Below are 16,299 nucleotides of genomic sequence, written 5' to 3'. Positions count from 1 at the left end.
TCTCCTGGTACAGTGTGTGTGTGTGTGTGTGTGTGTGTGTGTGTGTGTGTGTGTGTGAGAGAGAGAGAGTACGTGACAGTGACAGTCTCTCCTGGTACAGTGTGTGTGTGTGTGTGTGTGTGTGTGTGTGTGTGTGTGTGTGTGTGAGAGAGAGTACCTGACAGTGACAGTCTCTCCTGGTACAGTGTGTGTGTGCGTGTGTGTGTGTGTGTGTGTGTGTGTGTGTGAGAGAGAGAGTACCTGACAGTGACAGTCTCTCCTGGTACTGTGTGTGTGTGTGTGTGTGTGTGCGTGTGTGTGTGCGGTGTGGTTGGGGTGTGTGTGTGTGTGTGTGTGTGTGTGTGTGTGTGTGAGAGTACCAGACAGTGACAGTCTCTCCTGGTACAGTGTGTGTGTGTGTGTGTGAGTACCTGACAGTGACAGTCTCTCCTGGTACACAGTGTGTGTGTGTGTGTGTGTGTGTGTGTGTGTGTGTGTGTGTGTGTGTGTGTGTGTGTGTGTGTGTGTGTGTGTGTGAGTACCTGACAGTAACAGTCTCTCCTGGTACACAGTGTGTGTGTGTGTGTGTGTGTGTGTGTGTGTGTGTGTGAGTACCTGACAGTAACAGTCTCTCCTGGTACACAGTGTGTGTGTGTGTGTGTGTGTGTGTGTGTGTGTGTGTGTGTGAGTACCTGACAGTAACAGTCTCTCCTGGTACACAGTGTGTGTGTGTGTGTGTGTGGTGTTGTGTGTGTGTGTGGGTGTCTGTCTGTGTGTGTTGGTGTGTGTGTGTGTTGTGTGTGTGTGTGTGTGAGTACCTGACAGTAACAGTCTCTCCTGGTCTCCCTCTGATGATCCAGCTACAGTTCAGTCTCTCCTGGTACCTGATTGGCCAGCCAGGGCTGCTGATGACACCGCTGGAGCCTCTCAGAAGTTCCGCCCCCTCTCCACAGGCTGGGGGTCACAGGTACATTAGACAACGTTGACCCCCCCCCCCCCCCCCCCCCCCCCCCCCCCCCCCCCCCCCATGTGTGTTTATATCAGAACTGAGTAATATCTGAGAGGGTTCCTCACCGCTAGAAATCCCCGACACGTACATGTTGCCGTTCCTCTGAGACGCTGCAATGCATCCTGGGAAACACACCGGAGCATATTTAAATTAAATCATCAGAACCAGGTTTATCACCGGGTAGGTTGACACGTACGAGGAATTTGACTTGGTGTCGTGGTGCATACATCCAGTTAAAAACACAGATAGAAAACTATTCTAAGAACACTATAATAACATAAAAAATGAATAATAAATATAGTAAATGATGACGATTTTAATCTCAGAGAGTAGTGTTATTATTCATCACTGCAATAACCCCCACACAGAGCTAACAGTCATTAGCATACTCTCACATTATTACTATAAGCGGTTGGATGTGAGAGGTTCGTCTCAGTGTAGAGAGGCTCACCTGAGAGAGAGAGCAGGTAGAGCACAGTCTGCAGCCTGCAGCCTGCACTGAGGGCCGACATCACCCTGAGCAGGTAGAGCACAGTCTGCAGCCTGCAGCCTGCACTGAGGGCCGACATCACCCTGAGCAGGTGAGACAGGTGAGCAGGAGGATGAAGGTCAGCGAGCCAATGGCTGCATCTCAGATAAACAGCGATCTGTTAATTTAGCATATGCTGTAATCTACCCGCTAACAGTGAGCTAAGTGTGAGCTAACAGCTAACCGTCTGCTAACAAAGACTCCGTTAGCTCAGGCTAACAGCAACCATCAATTCACTGAGATATTTCCATCCGTAACAAAACACCTCACTGTTAAAGTAACCTGGGATATAAACTGTTAAAATAACCCGGGATACACCATCACTGAACTAAATTAACCCGGGATATAAAGTGTAATAGGAGAGCTAGCTGCAACAGAGAGAAAGCAGCTAACAGCTGTTTCTAGAGCTAACAGCTAACAAGGCTAACGTTAACAACATGCTAACAGCTAGCCCGTCCTGCTCCACAAGAAGGACACCCAGCAAGACCCGGGATAAAGCTAATCCGGGATACTCCGAGATAACGAGTAACACACAGCTAACCCGAGCTGCCGGAAACCTTCCGTTAGCTTAGCTTCAGAACAACAACAGTCCGCAGCGGAGACCTGTGTGTGTCTAAGCCCCGCCTCCTACGTGACGACATTACTCTACACAAAGACGGTTGCCTCCGGTTTTAGTACCCGGATGTTTGGTGGGTTATTATTTCATCTCTTATGTAATTGTCTTTTTTATTTCATAAATCAAATGAAATTCAAACAAACTCAAAGCAGCTGTTCCTATGTTACCACCCCCCTCCCCCCATCTGATACAGATCCATGAGAACAGTTGTTGTTGTTGTTGTTGTTGTTTTACCAACAAAGATCTCCGTAATGATACTCATGACTTATCATAAACACACAGGTTTATTTACACACAAACAGCAACATTTTTCAGTCTGACCTCTGACCCTGAGGTTTGTTTACAAAGAGTCAACTGTAAACTGACAACCAATCAACAACAAGAATACAAATAATATTTATAATAATAAATGATGATGATCGATAGTTTTAAAGCGGGATATCCCAAACATTTTATTAGCACGATGGAGACGAAGATAAAGCTGCTGAAGATGATGAAGGTGAAGATGATGAAGATGATGGTGATGAAGGTTAAGATGAAGGTGATGAAGGTTAAGATGAAGGTGAGGCCCCCCCCAGGTGTGTCTGCAGGAACTCTTCCAGACTGAAGACCCGCCCCCAGCCGTAAGCAGGGCGCATACTGATGAAGTCATCAAGGTTCATCCGGCTCTCTGAGGAGAAACAGTGACGTCATCATTAGTTACTAACGTCATCAAGATGTGAACAAACAGTTACATCACAGTGATGTCATGCCCTTGAGCAAGGCTTCCCCGCTCACATGCAGCGTACACAGCACACCGTGACATGGGTTCTCTGCTGTGAACCCATCCTAGTAACAGGAGTCTAGCACCAGGAGTCTAGCACCAGGAGTCTAGTACCAGACCAGGAGTCTAGCACCAGGAGTCTAGCACCAGGAGTCTAGTACCAGGAGTCTAGTACCAGGAGTCTAGTACCAGGAGTCTAGCAGCAGGAGTCTAGCACCAGGAGTCTAGTACCAGACCAGGAGTCTAGCACCAGGAGTCTAGCAGCAGGAGTCTAGCACCAGGAGTCTAGGACCAGGAGTCTAGTACCAGGAAGTCTAGCACCAGGAGTCTAGTAGCAGGAGTCTAGCACCAGGAGTCTAGAGCCAGGAGTCTAGGACCAGGAGTCTAGGACCAGGAGTCTAGGACCAGGAGTCTAGCACCAGGAGTGTAGCACCAGACCAGTAGTCTAGTACCTGGAGTCAAGTACCAGGAGTCTAGCACCAGGAGTCTAGCAGCAGGAGTCTAGCACCAGGAGTCTAGTACCAGGAAGTCTAGCACCAGGAGTCTAGTAGCAGGAGTCTAGCACCAGGAGTCTAGCACCAGGAGTCTAGCAGCAGGAGTCTAGTACTAGGAGTCTAGTACCAGGAGTCTAGCACCAAGAGTCTAGCAACAGGAGTCTAGCGCCAGGAGTCAAGCGCCAGGAGTCTAGCGCCAGGAGTCTAGGACCAGGAGTCTAGTACCAGACCAGGAGTCTAGTACCAGGAGTCAAGTACCAGGAGTCTAGTGCCAGGAGTTTAGCACCAGTAGTCTAGTACCAGATCAGGAGTCTAGTACCAGGAGTCAAGTACCAGGAGTCTAGTGCCAGGAGTCTAGCAGCAGGAGTCTAGCACCAGGAGTCTAGTACCAGGAAGTCTAGTACCAGGAGTCTAGCACCAGGAGTCTAGTACCAGGAGTCTAGCACCAGGAGTCTAGTAGCAGGAGTCTAGCACCAGGAGTCTAGCACCAGGAGTCTAGTGCCAGGAGTCTAGCAGCAGGAGTCTAGCAGCAGGAGTCTAGTACCAGACCAGGAGTCTAGTAGCAGGAGTCTAGTAGCAGGAGACTAGGACCAGGAGTCTAGCACCAGGAGTCTAGTAGCAGGAGTCTAGCACCAGGAGTCTAGTACCAGACCAGGAGTCTAGCACCAGGAGTCTAGTAACAGGAGTCTAGCACCAGGAGTCTAGTAACAGGAGTCTAGCACCAGGAGTCTAGTAGCAGGAGTCTAGTGCCAGGAATCTAGCAGCAGGAGTCTAGCACCAGGAGCCTAGTAGCAGGAGTCTAGCACCAGGAGTCTTGCACCAGGAGTCTAGTACCAGACCAGGAGTCTAGCACCAGGCCAGGAGTCTAGCACCAGGAGTCTAGCACCAGGAGTCTAGAACCAGGAGTCTAGCACCAGGAGGCTAGCACCAGGAGTCAAGCACCAGACCAGGAGTCTAGTGCCAGGAGTCTAGTGCCAGGAGTCTAGTGCCAGGAGTCTAGCACCAGGAGTCTAGCACCAGGAGTCTAGCGCCATGAGGCTAGTACCAGGAGTCTAGTACCAGGAGTCTAGCGCCAGACCAGGAGTCTAGTGCCAGGAGTCTAGCAGCAGGAGTCTAGCAGCAGGAGTATAGTACCAGGGTCTAGCACCAGGAGTCTAGTACCAGGAGTCTAGCACCAGGAGTCTAGAACCAGGAGTCTAGTGCCGGGAGTCTAGCACCACACCAGGATTCTAGCACCAGACCGGGAGTGTAGTACCAGGAGTCTAGCACCAGGAGTCTAGTACCAGGAGTCTAGGACCAGGTGTCTAGCACCAGGAGTCTAGCACCAGGGTCTAGCACCAGGAGACTAGCACTAGACCTCATTAGTGACATCACTGTGACATCATCAGCATATGCTAATGAGCTGTGACATCACCTAGATGGCACTAGACTCCTGGTGCTAAACTCATGGTCTGGCACTAGACTCCTGGTACTAGTCTCCTGGTACTAGTCTCCTGGTACTAGTCTCCTGGTACTAGTCTCCTGGTACTAGTCTCCTGGTACTAGACTCCTGGTACTAGACTCCTGTTACTAGACTCCTGGTGCTAGGACGGGTTCACAGCAGAGAACACATGTCACTGTGTACTCTGCATGTGAGAACATTAAAGAGGGTTTCATCCATCGATCATCATGATGTCATCACTCCGTTACAGGTGTTTTACCTGTAGTGTGTATGGGGGGGTAAGGGGGGGGGGGGCATCTTCCACGAGCCGTCAGAGTTCTTCATGTGCGATCGATCGGACGCAAAGTTCAACAGGAAGCTGTGAGCGGGAACAACACGGAACTTCCTGTTGAGAGAGGGAAAGTGATGTCACTTCCTTCAGAGACACAAAACACATATTTTACTTCCTTTCCTGATTACCTAATGCCGTTACACACCGCTAACGATCACACCTGTTCACTCAGGAACTCACTCAGCAGTGTGTTCAGGTGTGTGTGACCTGTGTTCAGGTGTGTGTGACCTGTGTGTTCAGGTGTGTGTGACCTGTGTGTTCAGGTGTGTGTGTGTCTGACCTGTGTGTTCAGGTGTGTGTGACCTGTGTGTTCAGGTGTGTGTTACCTGTGTGTTACCTGTGTTCAGGTGTGTGTGACGTGTGTGTTACCTGTGTGTTCAGGTGTGTGTTACCTGTGTGTTCAGGTGTGTGCTACCTGTGTGTTCAGGTGTGTGTTACCTGTGTGTTCAGGTGTGTGTTACCTGTGTGTTCAGGTGTGTGTTACCTGTGTGTTCAGGTGTGTGTTACCTGTGTGTTCAGGTGTGTGCTACCTGTGTGTTCAGGTGTGTGTTACCTGTGTGTTCAGGTGTGTGTTACCTGTGTGTTTAGGCGTGTGTTACCTGTGTGTTCAGGCGTGTGCTACCTGTGTGTTCAGGTGTGTGTTACCTGTGTGTTCAGGTGTGTGTTACCTGTGTGTTCAGGCGTGTGTTACCTGTGTGTTCAGGCGTGTGTTACCTGTGTGTTCAGGTGTGTGCTACCTGTGTGTTCAGGTGTGTGTTACCTGTGTGTTCAAGTGTGTTACCTGTGTGTTCAGGTGTGTGTTACCTGTGTGTTCAGGTGTGTGTTACCTGTGTGTTCAGGCGTGTGTTACCTGTGTGTTCAGGTGTGTGCTACCTGTGTGTTCAGGTGTGTGTTACCTGTGTGTTCAAGTGTGTTACCTGTGTGTTCAGGTGTGTGCTACCTGTGTGTTCAGGTGTGTGTTACCTGTGTGTTCAGGTGTGTGTTACCTGTGTGTTCAAGTGTGTTACCTGTGTGTTCAAGTGTGTTACCTGTGATAAGCTGGTCGTATCCCCCTCTCACTCCTCAGAGCATCAGAGGAGTAACGCTTCAAGCTGCAGGGAAACGGCAGCTCCGAGTCCAGATCATAAACCACAGAAGAAGAGCTCGCCTGCAGCAGAACCACGTGGTAATCCTGAAACACAGCATGACCTCATTAGTGACATCACTGTGACATCATCCGCATATGCTAATGAGCTGTGACATCACAGACCCAGACCACCGGCTGCCCCCCCCGTCCAGACGTCTGCCTCCACAGAGGAACCTGAAACACATACATTATATTAAATGATATTAAACCATATTACATTACATATATCTGTGTGTTCTCACCGTTCTGTTCTCATTGGAGATAAAAACTATAAACATGTCCTCCAGCTGAGCAGCATCCTCTCTCCTGAAGAACTCACAGAGACACCAAACATTCTCCTCACTGCAGAAGAAGAAACACGTTGTAGTTCTACATGTTGTAGTTCTACCCAGTACACGTTGTAGTTCTACACGTTGTAGTTCTACATGTTGTAGTTCTACCCAGTACACATTGTAGTTCTACACGTTGTAGTTCTACATGTTGTAGTTCTACACAGTACATGGTGCAGTTCTACATGTTGTAGTTCTACACAGTACACGGTGTAGTTCTACAAAGTACATGTTGCAGTTCTACATGTTGTAGTTTCTACACAGTACATGGTGTAGTTCTACATGTTGTAGTTCTACAGAGTACATGTTGCAGTTCTACACAGTACATGGTGTAGTTTCTACACAGTACATGTTGCAGTTCTACACAGTACATGGTGTAGTTCTACATGTTGTAGTTCTATACAGTACATGTTGTAGTTTCTACACAGTACATGGTGTAGTTCTACATGTTGTAGTTCTACACAGTACATGGTGTAGTTTATATACAGTATATGTTGCAGTTCTACAGAGTAGGCCTACATGGTGTAGTTCTACATGGTGTAGTTCTACATGGTGTAGTTCTACATGGTGTAGTTCTACATGGTGTAGTTCTACATGTTGTAGTTCTACATGTTGTAGTTCTACTCACCAGTAGCAGCTGGTATATTCGCATTTTTCGCGGCTCGGTTTGATTTTCTCTTCAAGCGCCATGTTGTGGTGTCACAGTGAAATAACTCCGGCAGCTCCACGATGAGGTGTCACAGGGGAATAACTCCGGCAGCTCCTCGATGAGGTGTCACATTGAAATAGCTCCGCTATTAAGTTTTGCGATTTTGCAAAAACTTTGTATGAATTCTTCCATCCGTTGATATGAGGTCTAGCTTTCAGATATTTACACTTATGAATAAAACGTTTACTCAACAAAATCAAGTTGTTTACCAGAAAGTCCACGTTTTTATCCTTCACAAGTACTCCAGCTTTAAGACATCACATTTAGGGTGTTCTAATATACCTTTAGGGAAGCCTGAAAAGCTCCGCGATGAGGTGTCTCAGTGAAATAGCTCCCAAACCTTTCATATTTAAAGGTCTCCTATTATATTATCTTTAGGCAGATATTACAGGTCTCAGATATTACAGGTCTCAGATATAAGGACATGTCTCTGAAGTGTCCTGCTCCAAACCCCAAACAGATCCTTGTAGCCCCCCCCCCCCTCTCTTCCAGCTGTTACTAAGGACATGTCTCTGAAGTGTCCTGCTCCAAACCCCAAACAGATCCTTGTAGCCCCCCCCCCCTCTCTTCCAGCTGTTACTAAGGACATGTCTCTGAAGTGTCCTGCTCCAAACCCCAAACAGGTCCTTGTAGCCCCCCCCTCTCTCTCTTCCAGCTGTTACTAAGGACATATCTCTGAAGTGTCTTGCTCCAAACCCCAAACAGGTCCTTGTAGCCCCCCCCCTCTCTTCCAGCTGTTACTAAGGACATGTCTCTGAAGTGTCCTGCTCCTAACCCCAAACAGGTCCTTGTAGCCCCCCCCCTCTCTTCCAGCTGTTACTAAGGACATGTCTCTGAAGTGTCCTGCTCCAAACCCCAAACAGGTCCTTGTAGCCCCCCCCCCTCTCTCCCAGCTGTTATTAAGGACATGTCTCTGAAGTGTCCTGCTCCAAACCCCAAACAGATCCTTGTAGCCCCCCCCTCTCTCTTCCAGCTGTTACTAAGGACATGTCTCTGAAGTGTCCTGCTCCTAACCCCAAACAGGTCCTTGTAGCCCCCCCCTCTCTTCCAGCTGTTACTAAGGACATGTCTCTGAAGTGTCCTGCTCCAAACCCCAAACAGGTCCTTGTAGCCCCCCCCCCCCTCTCTCCCAGCTGTTATTAAGGACATGTCTCTGAAGTGTCCTGCTCCAAACCCCAAACAGGTCCTTGTAGCCCCCCCCCCCTCTCTCCCAGCTGTTATTAAGGACATGTCTCTGAAGTGTCCTGCTCCAAACCCCAAACAGATCCTTGTAGCCCCCCCCCCCTCTCTTCCAGCTGTTACTAAGGACATGTCTCTGAAGTGTCCTGCTCCAAACCCCAAACAGATCCTTGTAGCCCCCCCCCTCTCCTCCAGCTGTTACTAAGGACATGTTACATTACATTACATTTAGCTGACGCTTTTGTCCAAAGCGACTTACAATAAGTACATTCGACCAGGAAGACACAACCTTGAAGAAAACAGAATCATATAAGTATATCAGGTTTCATAGAGCCAAACATTTCAAGTGCTACTCAACTGGCTTTAGGTAACCCAGTCCTTTATTGGTATAAAAGTGCTTCGTTAATCGTTCTAACGCTCGAAGTGGAGTCGAAAGAGATGAGTTTTCAGTTTGCGCCGGAAGATGTGCAAGCTATCTGCCGTCCTGATGTCAATGGGGAGCTCATTCCACCATCTTGGAGCCAGGATAGCAAATCCACGTGTTTTCGCCGATGGGAACTTGGGTCCCCCTCGCAGCGAGGGCGCAGCGAGTCGTTTGGCTGATGCAGAGCGTAGTGCACGCGCTGGGGTGTACGGTTTAACCATGTCCTGGATGTAGGAAGGGCCAGATCCATTCGCAGCACGGTAAGCAAGTACCAGTGTCTTGAAGTGGATTCTAGCAGTTACCGGAAGCCAGTGAAGGGAGCGGAGGAGCGGAGTGGTGTGGGAACATTTAGGAAGGTTGAAGACCAGACGAGCCGCTGCATTCTGGATGAGCTGCAGAGGTCGGATGGCACATGCAGGTAGACCAGCCAGGAGGGAGTTGCAGTAGTCTAGGCGTGAGATGACGAGAGCCTGGACCAGAACCTGAGTCGCTTTCTGAGTCAGCTGGGGACGTATCCTCCTGATGTTGTAAAGCGTGTATCTGCAGCAACGGGTTGTAGCAGCGATGTTTGCAGTGAAGGACAGGTTGTTATCTAGGGTCACACCCAGATTCCTTGCAGTCTGAGTCGGACATGTCTCTGAAGTGTCCTGCTCCAAACCCCAAACCGGTCCTTGTAGCCCCCCCCCCCCCCTCTCTTCAAGCTGTTACTAAGGACATGTCTCTGAAGTGTCCTGCTCCAAACCCCAAACAGGTCCTTGTAGCCCCCCCCCCCCTCTCTTCCAGCTGTTACTAAGGACATGTCTCTGAAGTGTCCTGCTCCAAACCCCAAACAGATCCTTGTAGCCCCCCCGCTCTCTTCCAGCTGTTACTAAGGACATGTCTCTGAAGTGTCCTGCTCCAAACCCCAAACCGGTCCTTGTAGCCCCCCCCCCCCCCCCTCTCTTCAAGCTGTTACTAAGGACATGTCTCTGAAGTGTCCTGCTCCAAACCCCAAACAGGTCCTTGTAGCCCCCCCCCCCTCTCTTCCAGCTGTTACTAAGGACATGTCTCTGAAGTGTCCTGCTCCAAACCCCAAACAGATCCTTGTAGCCCCCCCCGCTCTCTTCCAGCTGTTACTAAGGACATGTCTCTGAAGTGTCCTGCTCCAAACCCCAAACAGGTCCTTGTAGCCCCCCCCCTCTCTTCCAGCTGTTACTAAGGACATGTCTCTGAAGTGTCCTGCTCCAAACCCCAAACAGGTCCTTGTAGCCCCCCCCCCTCTCTCCCAGCTGTTACTAAGGACATGTCTCTGAAGTGTCCTGCTCCAAACCCCAAACAGGTCCTTGTAGCCCCCCCCCCCCTCTCTTCCAGCTGTTACTAAGGACATGTCTCTGAAGTGTCCTGCTCCTAACCCCAAACAGGTCCTTGTAGCCCCCCCCCCCTCTCTTCCAGCTGTTACTAAGGACATGTCTCTGAAGTGTCCTGCTCCAAACCCCAAACAGGTCCTTGTAGCCCCCCCTCTCTTCCAGCTGTTACTAAGGACATGTCTCTGAAGTGTCCTGCTCCAAACCCCAAACAGGTCCTTGTAGCCCCCCCCTCTCTTCCAGCTGTTACTAAGGACATGTCTCTGAAGTGTCCTGCTCCAAACCCCAAACAGATCCTTGTACCCCCCCCCCCCTCTCTTCCAGCTGTTACTAAGGACATGTCTCTGAAGTGTCCTGCTCCAAACCCCAAACCGGTCCTTGTAGCCCCCCCCCTCTCTTCCAGCTGTTACTAAGGACATGTCTCTGAAGTGTCCTGCTCCAAACCCCAAACAGATCCTTGTAGCCCCCCCCCCCTCTCTTCCAGCTGTTACTAAGGACATGTCTCTGAAGTGTCCTGCTCCAAACCCCAAACAGGTCCTTGTAGCCCCCCCCCCTCTCTTCCAGCTGTTACTAAGGACATGTCTCTGAAGTGTCCTGCTCCAAACCCCAAACAGATCCTTGTAGCCCCCCCCCCTCTCTTCCAGCTGTTACTAAGGACATGTCTCTGAAGTGTCCTGCTCCAAACCCCAAACAGATCCTTGTAGCCCCCCCCCCCTCTCTTCCAGCTGTTACTAAGGACATGTCTCTGAAGTGTCCTGCTCCAAACCCCAAACAGGTCCTTGTAGCCCCCCCCCTCTCTTCCAGCTGTTACTAAGGACATGTCTCTGAAGTGTCCTGCTCCAAACCCCAAACAGGTCCTTGTAGCCCCCCCCCCCTCTCTCCAGCTGTTACTAAGGACATGTCTCTGAAGTGTCCTGCTCCAAACCCCAAACAGGTCCTTGTAGCCCCCCCCCCTCTCTTCCAGCTGTTACTAAGGACATGTCTCTGAAGTGTCCTGCTCCAAACTCCAAACAGGTCCTTGTAGCCCCCCCCCCCCTCTCTTCCAGCTGTTACTAAGGACATGTCTCTGAAGTGTCCTGCTCCAAACCCCAAACAGGTCCTTGTAGCCCCCCCCCCTCTCTTCCAGCTGTTACTAAGGACATGTCTCTGAAGTGTCCTGCTCCAAACCCCAAACAGATCCTTGTAGCCCCCCCCCCCCTCTCTTCCAGCTGTTACTAAGGACATGTCTCTGAAGTGTCCTGCTCCAAACCCCAAACAGGTCCTTGTAGCCCCCCCCCCCTCTCTTCAAGCTGTTACTAAGGACATGTCTCTGAAGTGTCCTGCTCCAAACCCCAAACAGATCCTTGTAGCCCCCCCGCTCTCTTCCAGCTGTTACTAAGGACATGTCTCTGAAGTGTCCTGCTCCAAACCCCAAACAGGATCCTTGTAGCCCCCCCCCCCCTCTCTTCCAGCTGTTACTAAGGACATGTCTCTGAAGTGTCCTGCTCCAAACCCCAAACAGATCCTTGTAGCCCCCCCCCCCTCTCTTCCAGCTGTTACTAAGGACATGTCTCTGAAGTGTCCTGCTCCAAACCCCAAACAGGTCCTTGTAGCCCCCCCCCTCTCTTCCAGCTGTTACTAAGGACATGTCTCTGAAGTGTCCTGCTCCAAACCCCAAACAGGTCCTTGTAGCCCCCCCCCCTCTCTCCCAGCTGTTACTAAGGACATGTCTCTGAAGTGTCCTGCTCCAAACCCCAAACAGGTCCTTGTAGCCCCCCCCCTCTCTTCCAGCTGTTACTAAGGACATGTCTCTGAAGTGTCCTGCTCCAAACCCCAAACAGATCCTTGTACCCCCCCCCCCCTCTCTTCCAGCTGTTACTAAGGACATGTCTCTGAAGTGTCCTGCTCCAAACCCCAAACCGGTCCTTGTAGCCCCCCCCCCCTCTCTTCCAGCTGTTACTAAGGACATGTCTCTGAAGTGTCCTGCTCCAAACCCCAAACAGATCCTTGTAGCCCCCCCCCCCTCTCTTCCAGCTGTTACTAAGGACATGTCTCTGAAGTGTCCTGCTCCAAACCCCAAACAGATCCTTGTAGCCCCCCCCCCTCTCTTCCAGCTGTTACTAAGGACATGTCTCTGAAGTGTCCTGCTCCAAACCCCAAACAGGTCCTTGTAGCCCCCCCCCTCTCTTCCAGCTGTTACTAAGGACATGTCTCTGAAGTGTCCTGCTCCAAACCCCAAACAGGTCCTTGTAGCCCCCCCCCCCTCTCTCCCAGCTGTTACTAAGGACATGTCTCTGAAGTGTCCTGCTCCAAACCCCAAACAGGTCCTTGTAGCCCCCCCCCTCTCTTCCAGCTGTTACTAAGGACATGTCTCTGAAGTGTCCTGCTCCAAACCCCAAACAGGTCCTTGTAGCCCCCCCCCTCTCTCCCAGCTGTTACTAAGGACATGTCTCTGAAGTGTCCTGCTCCAAACCCCAAACAGATCCTTGTAGCCCCCCCCCCTCTCTTCCAGCTGTTACTAAGGACATGTCTCTGAAGTGTCCTGCTCCAAACCCCAAACAGATCCTTGTAGCCCCCCCCCCCCCTCTCTTCCAGCTGTTACTAAGGACATGTCTCTGAAGTGTCCTGCTCCAAACCCCAAACAGGTCCTTGTAGCCCCCCCCCCTCTCTTCCAGCTGTTACTAAGGACATGTCTCTGAAGTGTCCTGCTCCAAACCCCAAACAGATCCTTGTAGCCCCCCCCCCTCTCTTCCAGCTGTTACTAAGGACATGTCTCTGAAGTGTCCTGCTCCAAACCCCAAACAGGTCCTTGTAGCCCCCCCCCTCTCTTCCAGCTGTTACTAAGGACATGTCTCTGAAGTGTCCTGCTCCAAACCCCAAACAGATCCTTGTAGCCCCCCCCCCTCTCTTCCAGCTGTTACTAAGGACATGTCTCTGAAGTGTCCTGCTCCTAAACCCCAAACAGGTCCTTGTAGCCCCCCCCCCCTCTCTTCCAGCTGTTACTAAGGACATGTCTCTGAAGTGTCCTGCTCCAAACCCCAAACAGATCCTTGTAGCCCCCCCCCCCTCTCTTCCAGCTGTTACTAAGGACATGTCTCTGAAGTGTCCTGCTCCAAACCCCAAACCGGTCCTTGTAGCCCCCCCCCCTCTCTTCCAGCTGTTACTAAGGACATGTCTCTGAAGTGTCCTGCTCCAAACCCCAAACAGATCCTTGTAGCCCCCCCCCCTCTCCTCCAGCTGTTACTAAGGACATGTATCTGAAGTGTCCTGCTCCAAACCCCAAACAGATCCTTGTAGCCCCCCCCCCTCTCTTCCAGCTGTTACTAAGGACATGTCTCTGAAGTGTCCTGCTCCAAACCCCAAACAGGTCCTTGTAGCCCCCCCCCCCTCTCTTCCAGCTGTTACTAAGGACATGTCTCTGAAGTGTCCTGCTCCAAACCCCAAACAGATCCTTGTAGCCCCCCCCCCTCTCTTCCAGCTGTTACTAAGGACATGTCTCTGAAGTGTCCTGCTCCAAACCCCAAACAGATCCTTGTAGCCCCCCCCCCTCTCTTCCAGCTGTTACTAAGGACATGTCTCTGAAGTGTCCTGCTCCTAACCCCAAACAGGTCCTTGTAGCCCCCCCCCTCTCTTCCAGCTGTTACTAAGGACATGTCTCTGAAGTGTCCTGCTCCTAACCCCAAACAGGTCCTTGTAGCCCCCCCCCTCTCTTCCAGCTGTTACTAAGGACATGTCTCTGAAGTGTCCTGCTCCAAACCCCAAACAGGTCCTTGTAGCCCCCCCCCTCTCTTCCAGCTGTTACTAAGGACATGTCTCTGAAGTGTCCTGCTCCAAACCCCAAACAGGTCCTTGTAGCCCCCCCCCTCTCTCTTCCAGCTGTTACTAAGGACATGTCTCTGTAGTGTCCTGCTCCTAACCCCAAACAGGTCCTTGTAGCCCCCCCCCCCTCTCTTCCAGCTGTTACTAAGGACATTTCTCTGTAGTGTCCTGCTCCAAATCCCAAACAGGTCCTTGTAGCCCCCCCCCCCTCCTCCAGCTGTTCCTAAAGAGCTGACTCTGGGTCAGTAGCTTCAGAGAGAGAGTAGATCTCATCAGGAGAACTCTCCCAGCAGAAACTCAGCTAAATGCTGCCGTGATGAAACTCCACATCATGTTCCAAACCACATCAAGGATTCTCTCTGAAACAGGATGGAGCTCAAACTCTTTCTCTCTCTCAGGTTTACCACAAGGTGACTTCCTTTTGATTTCCTGCTTCTTCACACACACTCTCTCCAGCACAGGTTAGCTCTGAGTGTTAGCATGCTAATGTGAACACAGACCATATTACTTCCAGAACACGTCTCATTGTTTCTAACAGCAACGTTTCTGATTGGCCCGCGGGCGTAAAGCCCGCCCACATTTTTAGTAATGTGGTCATGACGCAGCAAATCTGGATCAGCTCCGTTGTTCCCCGTTTTTAGAGATGTGGGTACGGAGGAGAAGAGAGCATTACTTTTATTATTAAAAACACACAGAAGAAGAAACAGTTACCATGGCAACAGAAGGCAGACAACAAGTTTTATTAAAAAGTAAACAGGTCACATCTCCATGGTTACAGCCTATAACAGCACGTGGTGTCCTAGCAACCGTTGCTAGGTGAACAGTCTGATGGTGGCGTCGGCGCCGGAGGAGAAGACCCACGGCTGGGAGGGGTGAAAGGTCACGTCCAGAACCCCAAGGTCGTGGGTGATCACGTGACCTCGGAGAACCTTCACTGGAACCAGCAGAGGGTTCTGCAGCAGGTCACTGTGGGGACAGGAAGTTAGGTTACAGACAGGAAGTGTGGTCACAGAGACAGCAAGTGAGGTCAAAGACAGGAAGTGAGGTCATTACTTGTAGACGGTGCCGTGGCAGACGATCACGGATCCGTCGTCGGACGCCGAGGCGAACAGAGGGTAAAGTCTGTGATAGGCCACGCCCCTCACTGCCTTCTTATGGTGTCTGCAGACAACAACACCAACATCATTATCAGCATCATCAACAACAACATCAACAACAACGTTTGATGGACAGGTTCGTACCGGAGCATCTTGTAAGGTTTGGTTGAGAGGTCCAGGTCGAACCAGCTCAGCCTGCAGTCGTAGCTGCCACAGATCACATGATCACCTGAAGACAGACACAGGTCAGACACAAGCCCCGCCCCTCAGCAGTGATGTCACAGGTTTAAAACATAAATACATTTGATTGGCCGGAGAATCTGGTGTAGTGGTGAATCTGGTGATGTGGTGAATCTGGTGTTGTGGTGAATCTGGTGATGTGGTGAATCTGGTGTTGTGGTGAATCTGGTGTAGTGGTGATGTGGTGAATCTGGTGTAATGGTGAATCTGGTGTTATGGTGAATGATGTGGTGAATCGGGTGTTGTTGTTGGTGATGTGGTGAATCTGGTGTTATGGTGAATCTAGTGTTATGGTGAATCTGGTGTTGTGGTGAATCTCTGGTGATGTGGTGAATCTGGTGTAGTGGTGAATCGGGTGTTGTTGTTGGTGATGTGGTGAATCAGGTGATATGGTGAACCTGGTGATAGGGTGAATCGGCTGTTGTTGGTAATCTGGTGTTATGGTGAATCTAGTGTTATGTTGAACCTGGTATTGTGGTGAATCTCTGGTGATGTGGTGAATCTGGTGTTATGGTGAATCGGGTGTTGTTGTTGGTGATGTGGTGAATCTGGTGTTATGGTGAATCGGGTGTTGTTGTTGGTGATGTAGTGAATCTGGTGTAGTGGTGAATCTGGTGATGTGGTGAATCTGTTGATGTGGTGAATCTGGTGTAGTGGTGAATAAGGTGATGTGGTGAATCGGGTGATGTGGTGAATCTGGTGATGTGGTGAATCTGGTGATATGGTGAATCGGGTGTTGTTGTTGGTGATGTAGTGAATCTGGTGTAGTGGTGAATCTGGTGTTGTGGTGAATCTGGTGATGTGGTGAATCTGTTGATGTGGTGAATCTGGTGTAGTGGTGAATAAGGTGATGTGGTGAATCGGGTGATGTGGTGAATCGGGTGATGTGGTG

At 50.5% G+C, this 16,299-nt stretch overlaps 3 protein-coding genes across 4 annotated transcripts in view; all 3 read right to left on the bottom strand.

Annotated features, from left to right (window-relative positions):
* Positions 1 to 2,253, bottom strand: part of lrp12 (low density lipoprotein receptor-related protein 12) — a 21,398-nt gene extending 19,145 nt beyond the window's left edge. The window contains 3 exon segments of the mRNA XM_034241366.1: positions 798 to 933; positions 1,054 to 1,110; positions 1,440 to 2,253. Of these exon segments, the coding sequence (XP_034097257.1) occupies positions 798 to 933; positions 1,054 to 1,110; positions 1,440 to 1,557 (311 nt within the window). The 5' untranslated portion in view covers positions 1,558 to 2,253.
* Positions 2,254 to 2,398: 145 nt separating this feature from the next.
* Positions 2,399 to 7,796, bottom strand: wdyhv1 (WDYHV motif containing 1). Of its 2 annotated transcripts, XM_034241364.1 has the most exons (6): positions 7,246 to 7,796; positions 6,531 to 6,630; positions 6,412 to 6,462; positions 6,191 to 6,333; positions 5,091 to 5,216; positions 2,399 to 2,803 (listed from the first exon to the last, which is right to left on the bottom strand). In XM_034241364.1, the coding sequence occupies exons 1-6, from the start codon at positions 7,305 to 7,307 to the stop codon at positions 2,785 to 2,787; spliced, it is 501 nt and encodes a 166-aa protein (XP_034097255.1). In that variant the 5' UTR covers positions 7,308 to 7,796; the 3' UTR covers positions 2,399 to 2,784. The 2 variants fall into 2 exon arrangements, with proteins under 2 accessions (XP_034097255.1, XP_034097256.1); XM_034241365.1 differs by lacking the exon at positions 6,412 to 6,462.
* A 6,998-nt stretch (positions 7,797 to 14,794) lies between these two features.
* bop1 (BOP1 ribosomal biogenesis factor) lies at positions 14,795 to 15,582 on the bottom strand. Its single transcript, XM_034241367.1, has 3 exons — positions 15,312 to 15,582; positions 15,124 to 15,231; positions 14,795 to 15,036 (listed from the first exon to the last, which is right to left on the bottom strand). Exons 1-3 carry the CDS (start codon positions 15,317 to 15,319, stop codon positions 14,883 to 14,885), a joined length of 270 nt encoding a protein of 89 aa, XP_034097258.1. The 5' UTR covers positions 15,320 to 15,582; the 3' UTR covers positions 14,795 to 14,882.
* Between the last annotated feature and the right edge of the window lie 717 nt (positions 15,583 to 16,299).

The sequence above is a fragment of the Gymnodraco acuticeps genome, unplaced genomic scaffold (genome assembly GCF_902827175.1).
Source record: "Gymnodraco acuticeps unplaced genomic scaffold, fGymAcu1.1, whole genome shotgun sequence".
Taxonomy (NCBI): domain Eukaryota; kingdom Metazoa; phylum Chordata; class Actinopteri; order Perciformes; family Bathydraconidae; genus Gymnodraco; species Gymnodraco acuticeps.
Note: the sequence above shows the minus strand (reverse complement) of the source record. Positions and strands in the feature narration are given on the sequence as shown.